Source organism: Mirounga leonina, unplaced genomic scaffold, assembly GCF_011800145.1.
Source record: "Mirounga leonina isolate KUSES-001 unplaced genomic scaffold, KU_Mleo_1.0 Mir_127, whole genome shotgun sequence".
In the NCBI taxonomy this organism is placed as follows: domain Eukaryota; kingdom Metazoa; phylum Chordata; class Mammalia; order Carnivora; family Phocidae; genus Mirounga; species Mirounga leonina.
The window spans coordinates 33,917,049-33,937,890 of NW_023270316.1; the positions used below are offsets into that span (position 1 = coordinate 33,917,049).

The following is a 20,842-nucleotide window of genomic DNA, read 5'->3' on the forward strand; positions in this document are numbered from 1 at the left end:
CGGGCCCTGTGGGGAACTGGCCAATCGCGTCGTACCGCTGTCCGCGAACCAACCAATCGCATCGAGGCCGCGTAGTAAATTCGAATGGCAACTCCTCGCTTCGCATTCCGCGCAGAGTAACGAGGCTCCAAATTTAAATCAACGCAGCCTCACGCTGGCGACGAGCGCGAGGGGCGGAGCCTGCCCGGCGTGAGCGGGGGACGCGTGGTGTGATTGCCCAGCAGAAAGGAAGGCGCTCCAGTTCCGGGTCAGGCCCTTCTCCCGCTTCCCTCGGCCTCCGCCATGGCGAGTAGCGGCGGTGCCGGGGCGGCGGCGGCAGCGGCGGCGAATCTGAACGCGGTGAGGGAGACCATGGACGGTGAGTGCCAGTTTGTCCCCCTTTACCTTTCTCCGTTTCCCGCAGCCAAGGCCCCCAGGCGGCGGTAAGCCAGGGAGGACTTTAGGTCCACTTCCTGCCCCAAAGGACATCTTTGAGGGTCCTCTCAAGGGACGCGCCAGGGCCATAGTGCTGATGATCCCATCCTTTGAGAGTTCTCTCTTCGCTTCGGCGTAGTTTGGCGCGCGCGCGACGTTCCAGCCCCCACGTCAGCCCGGCGCGCGCCTCGTGCCTCCCGCGCGGGAGCCGCGCGGCTCCAGCTCCCCGCGCGCCACGCCCCTCCGCTGCGGCGGGGGTCTGGCGTCCCTTCCTGTGGGGCCGGCTTCACGTGCCGCTGCCACCCCACGCACCTCCTGCCGCGCCGCCGGCAGAGCGCCCTCTTCTCCTAGTCCTGAGCGGGAAGAGTCTTCAAGACTGTAAGCCTCGTGCGGACAGCGAGCGGCCTTGTGTGCTTGGTCACCGCTCTGTCCTTTGTCTCTGGCCCTGGAGTAGGCGTTTTTTAAATAAGCGGCCAGTGAGCAGCAGGTCGCCCCGTCTTCAGAATTTCTCTACTTCTTCTTGGAGCGGGTGACGCGGCTGTTCTGAGGCTGTAGGTGTGTTTACCTGTTTTGTGCCTCGAGGCACGCGGGCGTCGAACCTGCGCACACGTGCTAGAAGCCGAAGTGTCTCGGAGTTACCACCGCTCTGTTATGCCGGGTCTGCCGCTTTATACTTCTGGGGGTGAGTTTAGACATCTTTGAGCCTGTGTCTTTTTCTATAAAATGAGGTCGTTTCCTGCTAAGGTTCTTGTGAATGTTTAAGATAAGGTAAAGGCATATCGAAGGTGAAGAATCAAAAGATAATTGTTACTCCTTTTGTGTTATGTTGCATGTATATCCCACTTGCAGACTCCTTTGTCTCCATTTTGTTCATATCCTCTTATATGTGTTTGATGGATGTTAAATATTGCTTTTTTTTTTTGCATTTTCCAGGGGATATGGACATTAGTCTCCATCTTTATTGAAACAAAGCTGTGCAATTCTCACTCGGTAGTGTCGGCCTCCCCGCTGTGTCTACCTGTCTACTTCACTGTAGGCTCCACTTACTGATTCAGCCACTGCTTAAGGGACTTCTAATGAGACTTCTGGCTTTTTCTGCGAGGGTTGCTGCTTTCTTTTTCAAGACGTACTTACATTACTAGAACATTTGCATCTTATTTCTTATTTACCAAGTATCTATTTTGCTGTTTTTCTGAAAAACAGAATTTTATTCTTTAAAGATTTTATTTACTTATTTTAGAGATGGGGGCGGAGTGGGGGGAGGAGAGGTGAGGAACAGAGGGAGAGGGACAAGCAGACTCCGGGCTTAGGGGGCAGGGCTCCATCCCACCACCCTGAGATATGACCTGAGCCGAAATCAGGAGTTGGATGCTCACCCGACTGAGCCACCCAGGCGCCCCAGATTTTATTCTGAACACTATATTCAGCCTATTTCTCATTCCTTCTTAATGTACTACATTACAGGTTCTCTCCCCCCCCCCACCCCCCCGTATCTGAAAGCAGAGCATTCCCATGAAACCTTTCCTAAAGCTGAAATGGTGTATAGTGAAGAAGCAGTGGATTTATATGGAAAGTTTTTTTGAGTGTTCTCAGACCCAAAAAATAACCTTTCTTAGGCTTTTCTGATGCCTTAGGACATATCTTAACAGATGCACAAAATAAATAGAGATAAAGCACAGATGCTCCCAGACACAGTTCAAAGCTCTTGCAGCTTGATGGTGAGATGTTGAATGTAGTTCTCGGGGAAGGAGCTTGGCAGTGACACTCTAAATGCTGGGGTTGTGCGCTGTAATGGCTTGCTGCAAACAAACACTGAATGCTATTTTCATTTTTGCCTTTTTTCATAAGAGCGAAAACTCGGATTTCTTTTGGTAAGTAAAAATAGCTACTAATGTAGGTCTTCTGTAAAAGCAGAGTGGAGTAAGACAAACTTTAAAAAAGTGGGTGATGGTTGTACTGACTTACACCTTTGCTTGGAAGGAAGCCAGTGGGGTTTTTTTTGTTGTTGTTGTTGTTTTAACAGAATGGAGAGTGTGAGGCCTCATTTCTGTCAGTTTATGTTAGCTATGCTTAGGTTCCTTATTTATATGGCCATAGAATCCCATTTGGATGGAAACTCCTATTTTGTCTCTAGTGGAACTAGTGATTTACAAATGAGACCTGGTTGTATTGGTTGCATCAGGATTTTTACTGAGAGAAGTGTGTGTAAAATGAAGATTACTGAGTGTAAGAGCATGAAACAGTGAAGAAATGACAGATTTTTAAAAAAACTGAATGAGAGGCTGTGTGACTTAGAGAACACTGCCCCTCTACACACAGTTTGCCCACAAACCTCAAGATAGGAAGGCCCCAGGTTGGCAATGAATCAACATTTGTTAAATGTGGCAGCTAGGGACTATCATGTCCATTAGAATTCTGAACTTACAGAAAATCCCTGCTATCATGCCATAATTGGAGTCCAAGACAGTCATATATAATGTGAAGTTGAATGTTGTCATTTTATTTTATATTTTTTTAAAGATTTTATTTATTAGAGAGCACATGTGCAGCCGTGCACTAGCGGGATGGTGCACAGAGGAGAGGCAGACTCCCTGCTGAGCGCGGAGCCCTTCTCTTGCTGGATCCCAGAACCCTGAGATCATGACCTGAGCCTAAGACGCTTAACCGACTGAGCCATCCAGGTGCCTCATGTTATCATTTTATAGTCCCACGTTCCTCCACATTCATTCCCAGAAATAAAACTTTAGCTTGCCCAAGGGGCTAGACTGAACTATCCAAATAACATTATTATTATTTGAAACTTTGTTAATGCAGGGTTTCACTGTATTTAAATCTAGCCATGAGAATCAAAAGTTTGAGTCTGACTATGCACTTTAAAGATTATTTCCCCTCATCTTCTTACTACTTCTCTCCCATCAGTACTAGAATCAGCCCTCAGTAATTTAATCTTTTTTTTTTTTTTAAGATTATTTATTTCAGAGAGAGGAAGAGAGTGAGAGCGAGTGAGCACAAGCATAAATGGGGTGAGTGGCTGAGGGAGAATCAGACACACCGCTGAGCAGGGAGCCCGATGCCAGGCTCAATCCCAGGATGTTGGGATCATGACCTGAGCTGACGGCAGACGCTTAACTGACTGAGCCACCCAGGTGCCCCAGTAATTTAATTTTTTAATGGATCTGAATGATTTCAGGGTGTAGAACTAGGCTATAAACATTTTTATTTTTGTTGTGAAGTGAAAGCATTTTGATAATGATATTTCAAAAGCAGGTAGACTTTGTAATTTATCTGTGTGGCTCACGCTGAAAGGAACCTGACTCATCCTGGTCCTGATTTAGTATAAGCTCTTATATCCTCTACTCTCATTTTAGATCCTGAACATTCTCTTCCAGATTCCTTCTTTCATTTTTTTTTTTTTTTTTTTTAAGATTTTATTTATTTATTTGACAGAGAGAGACACAGCGAGAGAGGGAACACAAGCAGGGGGAGCGGGAGAGGGAGAAGCAGGCTCCCCGCAGAGCAGGGAGCCCGATGCGGGACTTGATCCCAGGACCCTGGGATCATGACCTGAGCCGAAGGCAGTCGCTTAACCAACTGAGCCACCCAGGCGCCCCAGATTCCTTCTTTCAAATGTCAGTCTTTTCTATCTCTCTCTCTCTCCTCCAGTGTACTCATTTGCCTCTTGCTTTTCAAGGTTTTGTAATTTTAGATACTGTATTGATAGTTTCATACTTTATTTTCGTATATTTTAAAATTTTCCTTATGCTTCCAGTTACGACTAGTAATTATGTTCTTTATAATAGTGATAAAAATGAACCTCTTCCTTACCAGAGGGTTTCAGTGTAGTGCTACTTTATTATATATCAGGTAGTAAGCTAGAAGGAGGAGTTAAGAGAGTTCACAGTACAAGGTAGTGTCCGTGAAACAAATGTATGGTCCCTAGGCTATCAGTCTAGTTACTCATGGGAGAAAGAGACCTAGGAATCATTCTTGCTTTCTTTTACCTCCCCTAACTTCTGTTCTTCACTAAGCCCTTTCAGTTCTTCCTTCGTCTCAGATTTAACCACTTTTCTTGATCTCTCCTGTCCATGCCATCTACTCGTCTATCCCCAAGATGGCAGTAACTTAACTGGACTCCCTGTTGGCGGGTGTTCTGTCTCTTTCCAAGATCCATTCCCTATTATGCAGCCAGAGTCTTTTAAAAATGAAAATTTGATTGTCATACCCCCATTTTTATGTTTTTTAATAGCTTCCCAAAGTTCTGAAATCTTCAGTAGAGCCTTAGTGGGTGTTCATGTCTGTCTTTTCTCATATTTTACACCTCTGCTCCCCCTGTAATTACATTGCCTTCACCTGAAGAACCTTTCAGATCTATGAAAGGTTCTTTACCAAGTTCTCTTTAGTGCAGGAACTTTTGCACAAGCTGTTTTTTTCACTCTCTCTTAGCACTTCTTCCTACCTCTGCATTAGTTAGGTTGATTTCTTTTCACCCTTGAAGTGTAAGCTTGTCACTTTTTCAGACAAGTCTTTCCTAAACGCTATCTTTCACAACTATGTAAGATGCCCTTCTAATTTGTTTTGGAGGTATGCTTTTCTTGTCCCTCTTTCACTTTTAACTAGGATCAGTTATTACTTTAATATGGATGTTTCATAGACTGTAATTCCATGAGGATTGGGACCATATCTGTCTTTTTCACAACTGTATTTCCAGCAGTAGTGTAGTAGGCACAAAATATACCTAAGGACTATACAGTAGGCACTACAGAAGTACTTACTATAGATGGGTTATGAAGTTAGTAGGTAAAGATCAACATGCATTTTACAAGAAAGCTTAAAGGAAAGAAAGACTAGTTCTGAGATGGACCTGAAAAAGAGCATGGAGTTACATGGAGAGAAGAGAAAAGGCAGAGGAGAAAAGCATGAACTAAGGCATGAAGTCAGGAATAAGCAGAGAATTAATAGATAGGAGTCTACCATGAAGAGAAAACTGGAGAGGAGAATTTTTAGCAATGAATAATGGTGATGGTGATAATGGTAATGTTGGAGAGTTGGAGTAGGGTCAGAGAGTACGTGTTTTCATTTGCTGCTGCATAACAAACCATCCCAAACTTACTGGCATAAAACAGCAATTACTTGTCTCTCACAGTTCTGGGTGTTGGCCGGTCTTATCTGGGTAATTCTCATTGAGGGTCTCTAATGCATTGCAGTTAGTGCTGAATCTGGAGTCATCCCAAAGCTTCCTCACTCACACATCTTCTAGTTGATACTGCCTGTTAGCTGGGCCTGCAGCAGGGGCTGTTGTCTGGAACATGTGGGTTTCTTCCCACTTGGTGGCTGGGTTGCAAGGGAGAGTGCCTCAAGAGAGAGCCAGGAGGAAGCTATATTACCTTTTTAAGTCTAGTGTCAGAAGTCATGCAGTGTCACTATTGGGAGATGCAGCCTGTGAGCCCTGAGCATACCTGTACATTCTTGCTCAGTAGGCCAAGAAAGCAAGGCCCTGACTGCTCTTTCTTCCTGCTGTTTCTCAGTGGTGTTTTTACAGTGAACAACACGAGGGATGAGGTAACATCTACTTCCAGAAAACGAGCAAGTTTGCTAACTGCTACTATAAAAGTAGGGATTTCCTAAGCTCACTGTTCTTCAGCTGTGAATATAGTCTGTCAATATAATGTATTCTTTCACTATGTCAAAGGGAAAAAGCTGCTTGGTTATTTCAGTGTTTGATGAAAAGGTATTCATAAGACTCAGCACTTTTTCCCTAATTTTAAAGTCTTAGCAAAAAAACCCTACATTGTTAACATGCCAAGGATAGCTATATGAGATTACCATCATCCTTAACGCTAGTGTTAAAAGCATTCCAAATAACATTAGAAACACTTGCTTTCACTGAATTTTTTTTAAACCACTGATATGAAAGTTTAAGCAAATAATGAAGGATAAGAAAAGGAAAAGTCTGTTACGAAGGACATGAAATTATTATTTATAGGTAAAATGATTAATTAGAAAACAAGAGAATTAACTGAAAAACTTCAGTAGAATTTGTTAAGGTGGCTGGCTACAAAATAAAAATAAGTAATATTCTAGAATATTTGCACTGATCACCTAGAATATACCAAAGCAAGGTAGAATGCAATTATGAAGACAAAACTAAAAATTAAAGAGATTGGTGATTCACTACCAAAATTGATGATGATGGAGCACATGGCTAAAACTTTCTGCTCCGAGCATATAAAAATGACAGGAAATAATACTAAAATGCAATTATCAGCACACCCATGTTCAGAAACCAGAAAGGAAAATCTCCTGGTTAGAAAGAGATTTTCCCCAAAGAGGAGCAGATGGGAACCACAGCAAGAGACTGGGAATGGAACCTGATGAAGCGTGCTGCCCTGCCTGAGGGAAGCTGGGGGCCAGGAATGTACCATCTGCCACGGCCAGGGATTGGGAAGTATCATCCATGTGTCTTGTGGCTCTGGAGCCACTATGCTTCCACTAGGGCTGCTCCAGAGGGCCGAGGCCAGTGTGAGACTACCCATCCAAGGATGCTTCACCAATTCCAGACATCAAGAAAAATCTCCTATTGAAGATGAGCTTCCAGTCAGAAATCACTAAGTACCCAGGATAGATGAAAAACAAACAACTCACATGAAAATTGAAAAAAGAGAAGATAGTAACAATAGCTCTTTTTTTGAGCACTAGATGCCAATGGACACAGCATTCTGAGTGTGTGTTGTAATTCTCACAATGACCCTGTGAAGTAAGTACTATCACCCCTATTTCACAGAGTGATAAAGGCACAGAAAGGTTACCTTGCGGGACACCTGGGTGGCTCAGTCGGTTAAGCGTCTGCCTTTGGCTCAGGTCATGATCCCAGGGTGCTGGGATCGAGTCCTGCATCGGGCTCCTTGCTCAGCCAGGAGCCTGCTTCTCCCTCTGCCTGCTGCTCTCTCTTTTTCTCCCTGACAATTAATAAATAAAGTCTTGGAAGGAAGGAGGGAGGGAGGGAGGGAGGGAGGGAGGGAGGGAGGGAGGGAGGGAGGAAGGAAGGAAGGAAGGAAGGAAGGAAGGAAGGAAGGAAGGAGGAAGGAAGGAAGGAAGGAGTTACCTTGCCTACTAAGTAATGAAGGTGAAATTTGAACTCAGGTACTTTAGCTGTAGAGAGCAGACCCTTAACCATTCTCCTTTGGTGCTTGCTTATACTTGAAGAAACAGAAAACGCAAATCTCAAAAATGGCCAAAGATAAGAATCTAACTTCAGATAGGTAAGGGCAGAAACAATAGCCACAAAATAAGTGGTTATAAAAAAACATTTAACTATGAAATAAGGACAAGCAATTAATGGGGGGGAATTTGAAATCTTAAAATAGAATTACTGAAATAAATTCAGCGGATAACATGAACTACAGCCTGCATACAACCGAGGAGCAGTACTGGTATGTTGGCATATCAAAACTGAAGAAATGAAACAGAAAGGGCTGTCAGCTTCCAGCCGAGATGGAGTAACAAAAACTGGATTTACCCTCCTACCTGGAAGAAAAAAAAAACAAAACCCAGACAGAACAATGGACATCAGGTAGTAAAGAACAGTGATCCCAGAGACAGTAAATGAAGAGAGCCCAATAGTTGCCTGTTCTTGGTACCTTCAGAGAGTTTCCAGCTGCAGTGCAATTGGGGGGTAGTGTGGACCCCCTAAGTTAGCAGAAGGAGTTTAGAGTCCAGGGAGACCAAAGCAGGTAGAGTTTGCAGGACAGAATATGTGAGAGGAAAGAGCTTACAGAGAGAGAATTCTGGAGACCGGTAGGAGGGTCCCCCTCAAGTAGTCAGCAGAGCATTGATTAGCACATGTGTGTGAGGAAAGAACCCACAAAGCTAGGAAAGGCATTCAAAAGAACTAGAGGGAACAGTACACCGTGCTCACAGAAGGCTAAAAATAGTGCTTGTATCTACCAGCCAGAATGGAAACTTCATAATTCACGAGGCATTTAGTAGAGCACTCAGGAGGGTCTTACCTCAGTGATGAGGAACAATTAGCCGTACACTAAACAGGGCTTCTGACCCTGACTATATAAATCTTAAAAGACTCAAAAGGATCAAACTTTTCAGATAACTGCATCTCATTGCAAAGCCCAAGAACATGTATAAAAATATTTTTAAAAATAATATGTATAGAAATATAAAAATAGCAACCAACAAGGTAAAATTTACAATGTCAAGCATCTAATTAAAAATTACTAAATATGCAAAGCTGGAAAATACAACCCATGATAGAAAAATTCAGTCAGTTGAAATAGACCTGAAACTGACACAGATGTTACACTTAGCAAACAAGGACATTAAAACTATACTCCATGTGTTCAAAAAGTTTAGGCATGAAAGACATTTAAAAAAAAAAAAACCTTGAAATTCTAGAGATGAAAATGAATGTCTGATACGAAAAGGTGGGAAGGGCCCATCTCATGAACATCATGAATACTGCGTTAGTTTTTTGAAGGAGTTAGACATCATGTAACCCTCAATATTGTTAACTTGTCCATTCATCCCAAAATAATGTAGTTTTTATGCAATTCAAGTCAGAATCCAAACAGAGTTTGTATTTGGAATTGATCAAGATTTTTTTAGAGAGGGAAAGAGGCAGGGGGAGGGGCAGAGGGAAAAGGAGAAAGAGAATCTTAAGAAGGCTCCATGCCCAGCAAGAAAACACAGGGCTAGATCTCACAACCCTGAGATCATAACCTGACCTTAAATCAAGAGTCTGATGCATAACCAGCTGAGCCACCCAGGTGCTCCTTGTTCAAGATTTTTAAGTTCACTGAAAGAACAAAAGAGCTTATGAAAAGGAAAGATAACAAAATCTTTAACCTTCTGTATGTTGATAAAAGTTAGTAGTTAAAATTGTGGTTCTGACATAAGATAGAGATGTAACAAATGGGTAAATGGGAATTTACTATGTGATAAACGTGGCATCTTAATTGAGTAGTAGTAGCAGAGATCACTCAATAAATAGTATTGAGGGAATGGACTTATTTCAGGGAGGTAAAGTTAGATCCTATCTTCGTTCGACCCAAACTGCAGGGAGTTAAATATTTAAATGTTTATAGGCAGGCAGGAAATAAACTTTGAAGTGATGGAAGGGAATACTGGTGGGTGGTTATATAATCTTTGCATGGGGAATGCAAAGTATAAGTATAATGCCAAGGGAAAATAATACAGGAAGCCATAGATAACATGTTGACCGTTGACTTTTAACAAATCTAAACATGCTCGGGAAACAACCACCATAAAACAAAATTTAATGAAGCCAGTGTATTTATATTCTTTGCTTCTCTTTGCCAGTGTTTCTTGTGTCAATTACTTTTATAAACTACAATAAAATGAAGTACTATAAAAAAGTTAAAAAATGGGCTTTCATTTTTTTACTATTAGATTTTAATGGACATGATTACCCTGTCAAATTGTAGAAGTTTCTAAGTACTTTTAAAGCCTTAAATATGTATATTACTGAGCAATTCCACTTTTAGGAATTTATCCTAATGAAATAAAATGAAGTTAGTATGTACAGATCTTATCATAGGATTATTTCAGTGGGGAAAACATGAGACCCACTTAACTCTTAAAATAGTAGAGTAGTTAAGTAATGTATGGTGTTTTCATAAAATGGGATGTTATGAGACTAAATTACATTGTAAAAGCATACTAAAAATGGGGAAATGTTCTGAAAAATCCTGATTATGATGCATATATTTAAGATATTGAATGAGTGGTAGAATATAAATCAAAGTATAAAAAGCAGTTATGTGGAGGGAGGGTATAAGTGTATTTCTGGTGCTAGGCTGAGTAAGAACAAGACAGTATTACATGACAATTTCAAAATACAGGGATGCTGTGCTAGTTCTTTGGTACCGTGTGTATTATATGAATTAAAAACAAAGTATTGGGTACACATTTTTTAATGTAATTGTTTTTGAAGTTTCCTCTGTCTTTTTCAGTTCTGCTGGAAATTTCAAGAATTTTGAATACTGGCTTAGATATGGAAACTCTGTCTATTTGTGTACGGCTTTGTGAACAAGGAATTAACCCAGAAGCTTTATCGTCCGTTATTAAGGAACTTCGCAAGGCCACTGAAGCACTAAAGGTTAGTGATCTGTATGTTCATTCTAAAGAAAGATGCTTTTGTTTAGAAAATGGTTAATGAGTTTATGTGAAAGATCCTACTTAAATATGATTAAACTAGCTTTTGTCACCATCAGAAATTCTGAAAACCAGGATCTTAGTAGCATATGTTCAGTTACAAAAATTGCTACTGTCATGGACCACTTTTTCTTTTCTCAGAAGTCTCCAGCTGTGTTTAGAATTTTCCTTGTGTTGTGAGCCCAAAAAGGTAAGTTCAAGGCCAGTACCTGGGAATGTGCCCTCATTTGGAAATTGTGTATCCGCAAGTATAATCTTAACCATGTGGAGACACTGCCTTGTGACAGTGGAGGCAGAGAGAGCAGTGGTGGTCAAGGATTGTTGGCAGCCATCAGAAACTACGGAGAGGCAAGGATCTTCTGCTAGAGCCTTCTGACTTCTTGATTTTGGACTTCTAGCCTTTAGAACTATGAGAAAATAAATTTCCGTTGTTTCAAGCCACCCAGTTTATGGTACCTGGTAATGGCAGCCCTAGAAAGCTAATACAGATTTCACTATTAGAAAATGGGGTGCTGTTGTAACAAAGACCTACAAGTCATGAAGTGGCTTTGGAATTGGGTGATGGGTAGAAGTTGGAAAATTTTACACACTTAATAAAAAGGGCGCAGATTTCCTTGAAGAAAGTGTTGGTAGAACTATAGACATTGAAGGCAATTCTGGTAAGGGCTCAGAAAGGAGAGGAGAGCAGTAGAGAAAGCTTTAATTGTCTTAGAGAATACATACGTGATGATGAGCAGAATGTTGCTGGATATAATGGACTTTAAAGGAGCTTCTGGTGAGATCTCATAAGGAACATATTATTGAACACTGGAGGGAAGGTTGTCCTTGCTACAAAGTGACAGCACCTGGCTGAATTATGTTTTATTATTGGAAGAAAAATAAAACTTGTAAGTGATGAACTTGGATATTTAGCTGAGGAAATTTCCTAGCAAAGTGTGGAAAGTGCAGGAGCAAGATTTCTGCTTGCTACTTACAATAAAATGTAAGAGGAATGAGAAATCAAGGAACTGGTAAGCGAAAAGGAGCCAGCACTTGATTTAGAAAACCCTCAGCCTTACCCAGACAGCGTGCTCTGGAGAGGAAGCCCAGAGTGGGGCTCTGGTGAGGAGATTGGGTATATGATTCATAAATGTAGTCCACCCTCTCGGACTTGACTGCAAGGGACCCAGACAAAATAAAGGAAGGCTGGGATTCTGTACTTCTGGATTCTGCAGGAAGGAAACTGGCCACTAGGCCTCCCTGGCTGTGGTCATGTGTTTCTCCCTCAAGAGAAGGGAAGAATGACAAACAGCTCTGAGAGGAAGGGACTGCCGAGGCCAGTTGGCTGCACTGCCACCATGGGCCCAAGGGCCACCTTTTTTCAAATACAAACTCGCCACTTTTTAGTTGCTCACATTGGGAACAGGAAAGGTATATTCCCTTTCTGACTTGTGTACAGTAATTTAAAATCTTGGGTGATTTTATTTCCATGTTTATAAAACTAACTCACCACAGATACTGATATTCAAGTTAGTCCCTCTGAAAACTTGTCCAAGAACAAAGTGACTTTTCTCTAGCTTTTTTTTTTCTTCGAGGAAACAAAACTATATAATATATGTAATTTACCCATCTCAAATTTAGTCAGTTCTAGTAAATTCCAGTGATTTGGGTTGTTTCTGAGATTTTTTAAAACTTGAAACACAAAAAGGTAAACAGAAGACATTTCCCTAGTAAAAATTTATTGTAAAGAGAATATCTGTACAATTCTCATTGCTAGAGTCCTACAAGTTCCCTTGAGCTCCTGTACCACTAACCTCTCCTGCTCTCCCTTCCAGTAACTACTGTCCTGATTTTTATGGTAGAAGCTTTCTTATTTTTAACAGTTTTACTGACTAAACATGGGTCTTCAAACACTGCAGTTTAATTTTGTAAAATTTTTGAATGTGATACAAACTGGAATCTTACAACAGAGTCTTTACTGGGTTCTTCATTTAACATTATGTTTGAGAGGGTGTTTTTTGTTTTTTTGAGTATAGTTGACACACGAGTGTTAGATTAGTTTCAGGTGTACAACTTAGTGACTTGACAGGTTTACACTTTTTTTAAGATTTTTTTTTTTTTAAGATTCTTTATTTATTTGACAGCAAGAGAGACAGAGAGGGAACACAAGCAGGGGGAGTGGGAGAAGCAGGCTCTCAGCCGAGCAGGGAGCCTGACACAGGGCTCAATCCCAGGACCCCGAGATCATGACCAGAGCTGAAGGCAGACGCTTAACTGACTGAGCCACCAGCTGCCCCAACAGGTTTGCTGCCATCTGTCCCATGACATCACTATTAAAATATTACTGACTGTTCCTTATGCTGTGACTTTTATTCCAGTTACAGAATGAATAAGTCACAGCAATAAAAGTCACAGCATAAGGAAGGAAGCCTATCTCTCCCTCTCTCCTTTACCCATTTTGTCCATCCCCCTCTCTTCTCTGCAAGTCATCAGTTTTTTTCTCTTTTTATAGGTCTGATTCTGCTTTTTGTTTATTCATTTTTTATTTTTAGATTCCACTTAGGAGCAGAATCATGTGAGGTTCGTTTGTTTGTTTCTTTTTTTGTCTTTGTTTGAGGGGCGCCTGGGTGGCTCAGTCGTTAAGCGTCTGCCTTCGGCTCAGGTCATGATCCCAGGGTCCAGGGATCGAGCCCCGCATCGGGCTCCCTGCTCAGCGGGAAGCCTGCTTCTCCTTCTCCCACTCCTCCTGCTTGTGTTCCTGCTCTCGCTATCTCTCTCTCTGTCAAATAAATAAATAAAATCTTTAAAAAAAAAAAAAAGACTATTTGAAAGAGAATAAGAGTGCGTGCAAGTGCATGCAGGAGCAGGGGGAGGGACAGAGGAAGAGGGAGAAAGAGAATGTCAAGCAGATTCTACATGCAGAACCCAGGCACCCCGGAGGTTCGTTTATGTTGTGTGTAGCTGTAATACAGTCCTTTTCACTGAAATAATCATGCTTTGTTGCACAAATATACTACTATTCAGTTATCTTTTCTACTGTGAATGGCTATTCGATTGCTTCCAGTGTGGGGCTATTAGGAATATGCTGCTATGAGCCTAGTTGTGCATGTCTCATGATGCATATGTGCATGCATTTCTTTTGGGTGGTGTATATCTACAAGTCAGGTTGCTTGGTTTTTAGGATATGTTTATCTTCAACTTGAATATAGATAATTCCAAACTTTTCTAAAGTGGTTGTATTTCTGTTTCCATGAGCAGCATATGAGTTTCCCTTCCTTGTTCCACATCTATGCCAATACTTATTTTTGTGTTTTTAATTTTAGTCATTTTGGTGGGTGTGTATGGGTTTCTTATGTGGTTTTATTTGCATTTCTCCTAGTACCAATGAGGTTGAATGTGTTTTTACATGTTTTTTTGGCCATTTTCTTTTGTGAGATACCTTTTCAAGTAGTTTGCCCTTTTTTTTTTTTTCTGGGGTGTCTGTTTTTCCTTTTGTATTGGTAGTCTTAAATATTCTGAATGTGAACCCTTTGTTAAATGTGCATGTAAGTTACTAATTTCTTTTAGTCAGATGTTTAAATCTTTAAAAAAACTATTTAAACCTTGTTTCTTTTTAAACTCACAACTGAGCTTTCATATGACAGAAAGAAGAATAACTAAATAATATCGTAAGAATAACTAATATTTATGAGTACTCTGAGTCACAGCAGTGATGTGTACTGGTACTGATGTTAGTAGTTTACTGCTAAGGAAACTGAAGCTTATGGTGGCCAGCTTCTCCCAAGGACTTACTGAGAAGTAGTTGAGCTGAGATTTGAACTTGGACTCTGGCTTCAGAGTTGTTAACTACTAAGTTTTCACCTACAGTAAGTTCTAAAAAATATCTAAGCCTGCTTTTTGAGAAAGGGTGAAATGTGATTAGAAGTGAATTAATGGACTGTAGCATGGGAACATTCCCTGGTTTAGTATTCTTTCATAACCCTGCTGTTAAAAATAAAATGCAGTATCATAGTCTTTGATCAGTAAATTTCTGAAATTCTAGTGGAAGAGAATTTACTTAATAAACATCATCCACAACTGCGTGAATTTTTGTTGTTTATGTTGGAATTTGACACAGAATAGGGAGGCAAAAGAGCATGAAGGTTTCATATTGTAATGCAGTTATAGTGCCATAAAGGAACCAGAGACAAAGAACCTAGTCCATGGGGTACAAGAGGAACTGACAAGTGTTTTGGCATAGCACTTCCTTAGGCAAAATAAACCCAAGGTCTTAGGATAGAATTGCTTTTTTAGCTTTGAACATGCTGGTTATTCTATAGTGAGAATAGTGGACCATTGTGAGATACAGGAGGTAAAATCAATATTTAAGATAAACAAAATCAGAAAGCATTGCCCTTTGAATGGAAGATCAGTCACACACACACACACACACGGCCTCTGAAAATATATTTCTCCATAAACAAAACCAGTATGCCAGTTTCTCATTAAAACTAGGTGGAGAAGAGAATCCTGAAAAGTGTCTAGCAAAGAAGAAAAATGTTAATTAGAACTTTTTTCTTTAAAGGAATTTTTGAAATCTCTATGTAATTTTTATTAAATGCTCATAATTTTAAAATATTTAAATATCAAAATACAAAGAAGGAAACAAATCATTCAGAACCACCCAAGAGATAATCAGCAATATTTGGTGAACATCATTCTAGATAGTAGCATGCCACTTTAAAAATAAAAATACTACATTTAACTTTATGGATTAAAGAATAACCTTTCACAGGTTGCTTCTCTTTAGATTATAAAGTCTACTTATTCTCTTACCTGCTGCTGTTGGGTTGGTTTATTAGTTACTATTAAATTAGTTATTCTCTTACCTGTTGCTGTTCCTGTTATGTTCTACTGCCTTTACCTAGAAATCCTAGTGATTAGAATTTCCTTATATGGTACTTACCTTTATTTTAGAATGTGTAAAATATAAATCAAGGCCATCCTGAAATGTTGCAAGGAGCTGTTGGTCTATAAACATCCAGTTTTTCCTTTTGTTCTTTAGTTAACTATGTAGACAATTGCAACAATTTTTCATTAATTGTTTTTACTTTCTCACAGATTTGTATATTGTTTAAATCATTTACAGTAAAAGTAGTTGGTTGTGTGTCACACAGGTCAGTTTCTTTGCATCAGTAGATGTGTTGCGTTGTATGTATCTCCCAGAGCATAAGTGGGACTGTTAATTAAGGTACGGTTTTTAAAAAATAGGCTTTTTTTTTTTTTCCAGTTCCCATACCTTTTAATGAATGCATTTACAAGTAAAATAGACTTTATGAATGATTCTACAAGCACTGAACTTTAGTATTGCCTCCTCAGGGCTAATTATAAGCAGTCATTTACATATGGCGATTTCAGAAATTCTGGGCAAAACCTACTTCCTGTATCTTCTACTTTAGTACCAAGGTGCCTCGAATTGGACTATTATTGATGCACTTTGCACTAATAAGCCTTGCCCTTTCTCTTGCAGCTGTCCTGTTTGATCACTAATACCTTACGAGGAGTGATGTGTCTCCTCACTGTAGGAAGGTTTTGTATGGCATGAGGACATTGGAGCTGTAGAATGTGGAGTTGGGAGAGAAATAAGGGATTCAATAAGTCTTATGTCCCCACCCATCCTCCCGAAGGAGGGAATAAACTTACACCAAAGTGTGGGAGACAAGGCTGCTAAAGTTGGTTTTTCCCAGGGCCAATGCTTATGAAATTTTGGAGTCTCTAACGGCAGTCTGGTAACTGGAGCTCTTTAGGATGCCATTGCTGTCCTTTCAAACAGAGTAGTACTATATTCATATAACAGGAATGCTATACAAGATTGATGGCTTGCTTAATTTAGGTGAAAAAACTTGTTCCATTGTCTGTTTCTTGGAGGAGAACCTCAAAAATTAGTATAAAAATGGAATGGGACTAGACATTGCATTAGAGTTAAGGTACTTTAGTTTTTTAAAAATTCTAAAATTGTTTATATTATTTCAATTCTTCCTTGAAGTAAATGATACTGAGAAAGGGGTTAGGAAGAAGACAGAGTGCCTAAAGGTATGCAGCTAAAGCTAATGTAAGAACCTTTAAGGGTAGAAATAAGAAACTTTTTAGAACAAGGGAGATTTTTTCAAACTAGTTTCTAATCCTTGTGGGTAATAAACCCAAAGAAATGAAAGGCTAATTAGAATAGCCAACTATATGGACAAACAAGGGTAGGTTCTGCTGATTGCAAAGAGAATGTTTCAGATTGAGTTAACTACAATTTTCCTAGCATGTTAAGGGATTTTCGTGAAAGGCCTCTGAACTTAGACTAAACTTAAAAGCAAGTTTTAATTAAGAAGTTGAAACGTAAATGAATGAAAAGTTTACTGTGTGTTTCTAAAATTAAACTTAGTTAAAATCATCATATTCATATTTGGCATTAAGAAATTACTTGTTTAAATCCTTATCTTTTAGAAATATGTATCAAGGGGCACCTGGGTGGCTCAGTCAGTTAAGCATCTGACTCTTGATTTCAGCTCAGGTCATGATCTCAGTGTTGTGAGGTCAAACCTCCATCTGGCTCGGCACTAAGCTAACCAAGCTAAGCAAGGAGCCTGATTCTCTCCCTCTGCCCCTCCCTGAGCGCATGTGTGCGCACTCGCTCTCTTTCTCTCTAAAATAAATAAATAAATCTTTAAAAAGGAAAAAGAAATGTCTCAAAATCATTTACTGATGACTTACATGGTGGCTGGAAATTTCTGCAGAATAATCAGGAGAAGTATAATAGTTGGTGGTATAGGTGAAGCAGGATTAGCCATGTGTTCATTATTCCCTTTTGCCCTTTTTTCCTCTGCTTTCTAACAGAAAGGTCTTTTTCATTCATAATCCCCTTTTCACACTATAATGAAACATGCAGAAACAGACAAACCAATAAAGTCTGGATAAGGTGGATACAGTATGTGGATAAGGTCTGCTTGGGTCAGTTTTTCAAGTAGCAGTATATTTTTACATAAACTGTATTATTTAAGATGAGAGAACACTTTTCCACTGTTAGCCTAGCAGTCAGTTCAAGAAGTAGTTCTAATGTACTGCAAAAAGTAAAAACCCCACTGCATTATCCTGATAAAAGTGGTTCAGGATATGTGGAGGAGGAATTGTTTGTTAATGACAATGCAGTATTGACAAATCTATCTCCATGGTGTCTCTTTTTTCGTGGTTTTATTATAATAAAACTTACTTTCTTGTTCTAGGCTGCTGAAAATACGACAAGCTGACTTTCTGGAGAAATTCTGATGAGATATGTCAAGCTCTTCAAGAGGATTTGAAGATTGCATTGTAGTCAAGAATGTACAATGAAATTACTGCATGCAGCAGTGTAGAAACATTTTCCTTTTTAAAAGAATTATAAAACCATAGCTTTATAAATCAGTGGAAAATGGCTTACAGAGAGAACTATCAGATGTGTTTACATCACATCTTTTTTTTAACAGCTCTAATGCATTGGCATTGCTGTGTTCATATTTATGTATTCCTTATTTATAGCTCATCATGATAGCTTTAATTTTCTAAGCAGTCTATCAGATGTGCACATCTGCTGTGCCTGGTTGAAGTATAGTGGAACCCATCAGAAGTAATGTAGTAGTTATGACTTGTTGACATTTCCATTATAAAATTTAATTTTGAATTGTTTATGCAAAATAACCATAGATTTATGTTGTATTGGGCTAAAAGTTGACAGAATTTCAGCCACCATTTGTGAATTTTGATTTAGAATTACAACATATATCAGAATCTTTTTTATAAGAGCCCAGAAATCATTTGTTTTAACCTGCTCTTCTTTAACAAAGAGTATTTAGTTTTTTAAACATGAATGTTTTTCTGTCAGTTAACAGTATGAACCAGATCATTTTTATATTGATCGAAAAATAAAACTTAGAAACTTAGATTTTAAAAGTAGTGACAGTGCTGAGTATTGTCATTTGAATCATTTAAATTTAATCATTTAAATTTAATGAAACTATTAACAGTATTTATCTTTCTAAGTTTTATACTCTATAAATGATGGCCTAAAAATAATGCATAATGAAATAGTTCCAATATGTAAAATTCTTTAATTTTATTATGTAGAAATAGTTTTGAGTGGTTACCTAATATATCTTGAGTGGTTACCTAATAAATCACTAAATAGGAAGTATCTATCAACAAATACGGTGTTTTCTGAAGGACTAAAGATTTCCAGTCATTGAACAAAAACTAAATAATCAAGTGTTCTGTATCAGGAATTATAAGTATTCCTTTCCAAGGTCACTTTGTGTGTCATTATTTTTTCCCTGAAAGTTTTAACTAATCAAAGTGATGGTTCAAAATAAATTTTAGAAAATGTAGGATAGTGTTAATTCCGTTCCTGTAGCAAAATCTCAAAGGAATATTTTTCCCAAGAGTGATAGGATTTTAATCTGATTTTATTTTAGATTTTATTAGCTTCCATTTAAATGATAATACAAGTATTTACTCTTTAGCAGCATTTTTGTTCTTCAAAGTAAGGCTTAGTAATTAAGTGACAACCTTCTGTTGTAAAATCTAGTCTTGATTATTTTGACTTTGTAAGCGCCTAGCATCTTTACCAAGGGCACTGGAAGGTGTATTATTGGCAGACTCAGTTGGGAGACAGTAAACGACTTGTGATAAGTCATTTATTTGATAGTAAACACTGCAAGTCCTGCATGTTGTTACCCATAAAATCATAAAGACAACATTTTTGTCAAGCTCCAAAGTTGGTATATATTCTTAGGCCACAAGAGTTAATAGTTCTATTTATGATTTTGTAGATTAAGTTATTTATGTATGATACAAAGCAGGAAAATATATTGAGAAGGTGTTATGTTTAACGCCTTAAAGAGAACTTCTTTAAGTGTTAAATTTAAATGTAAACATATATTTTTAATGCATACTTCAGTACTGTTTAACAAAATCAAAAATTGTAATGATACAATTGGCAGTATTATGCATGTTGTCAGTGACAAAAAATAAAACCATTGGTGGTATTGACATGTACTTTTGATTTAATATATGCTTTGTGAACACAACTTGTGTTTCTGCAGGTATCTAGAATGAAGGTTATTTAGAGGCTGTATAATTCACAATGTAAAATTAGGCTTAGGTGTAAAATGTGATAGTTTTCTCCTGGTAGTGAAAGGAGATAGCTGTATTAACGTTGCCCCAGGCTTGAAAACAAAGTTGGCATTTCAAATATGTGTGAGATTGTATTTTTCTTTACTTCAAGCAAGAGATTACATAGTGGGAGATTACAAAATTTCATACACGTTTAAAGCATATTTAAACGTTTTCTAATAACTGAATCAAATATTGGTTTTTAAACATATTTAAATTAATTAAACTTAAAAAATTCAATTCCTCACACTAGCCACATTTTTTATTGTAAAGTATACACAACATAAAATTTACCATTTTAACTGTTTTTAAGTTGTACAGATCAGTAACCGTAAGAACAGTCACACTGTTGTCCTGCCATCACTACTCTCTAGAACTTTTTCATCATCCAATAAACAGTGACTCCCCACTCTCTCTTCCTTCAGCCCATTTTTCTAGGTAAACATTTTCCTCCTGTTTCTATGAACTTTACTATTCTAGGTACCTCATATAAGTAGAATCATACAGTATTTGTCCTTTAGTGCCAGGACCCCAGGATCATGACCTGAGCCAAAGGCAGACGCTTAACCAACTGAGCCACCCAGGCATCCACTTTGGCTCTCTTTTGTTAGGAAACTTTTAAGGGGCTGATTCTCTTTTCCCAAAATCCATATGTTAAAGCCCTAACTCCAGTACTTTGGAATGTGACTATATTTGGAGAGCCTTTTTAAAAAGGTGATTAAAATAAAATGAATCCTTTAGGGTGAGTCCTAATCCAAACTGACTGCTATCTGTATAAGAGGAAATAAGGACACGCAGACCTGAAGGATGCACAAGCATGGAGGAAAGACTGAAGGAGCCGAGGGCAGCCATCTGCAAGCCAAGGAGAGAGGGCTCAGAAGAAAACAAACCTCCAAAAACCTTGATCTTGGACTTCTGATCTCCAGAACTGTGAGAAAATAAATCTGTTGATTTGATTAAGCCAACCAGTCTGTGGTACTTCGTTATAGCCACTATAGCAAACTAATATATAAGAATAAATATAAAGTGCTTATAGACAAAACATTATAGTTAACACTTGGCTGAGTAACCCCTGTAGACTACATAATTTGGG

General features: G+C 39.0%; 1 protein-coding gene across 3 annotated transcripts; it reads left to right on the forward strand.

Moving 5' to 3' along the window:
* Positions 1-155: 155 nt before the first annotated feature.
* Positions 156-19,628, forward strand: MZT1 (mitotic spindle organizing protein 1). Of its 3 annotated transcripts, none has more exons than XM_035003248.1 (4): positions 156-358; positions 10,398-10,543; positions 10,741-10,789; positions 13,131-13,159. In XM_035003248.1, exons 1-3 carry the CDS (start codon positions 283-285, stop codon positions 10,777-10,779), a joined length of 261 nt encoding a protein of 86 aa, XP_034859139.1. In that variant the 5' UTR covers positions 156-282; the 3' UTR covers positions 10,780-10,789; positions 13,131-13,159. The 3 variants fall into 3 exon arrangements, with proteins under 3 accessions (XP_034859139.1, XP_034859138.1, XP_034859140.1); XM_035003247.1 differs by lacking the exon at positions 13,131-13,159 and adding an exon at positions 17,829-19,628 and having other exon boundaries at positions 157-358; XM_035003249.1 differs by lacking the exons at positions 10,741-10,789; positions 13,131-13,159 and adding an exon at positions 17,829-19,628 and having other exon boundaries at positions 185-358.
* Positions 19,629-20,842: the final 1,214 nt, after the last annotated feature.

Excerpts from the sequence above, each read along its gene's own strand:
- MZT1 (XM_035003248.1), top strand. The coding sequence starts at position 283 with ATGGCGAGTAGCGGCGGTGCCGGGGCGGCGGCGGCAGCGGCGGCGAAT. Across the intron at positions 359-10,397 it reads GGTGAGGGAGACCATGGACG|TTCTGCTGGAAATTTCAAGA; the intron begins GTGAGTGCCAGT and ends TGTCTTTTTCAG. Across the intron at positions 10,544-10,740 it reads AGGCCACTGAAGCACTAAAG|AAGTCTCCAGCTGTGTTTAG; the intron begins GTTAGTGATCTG and ends TTCTTTTCTCAG.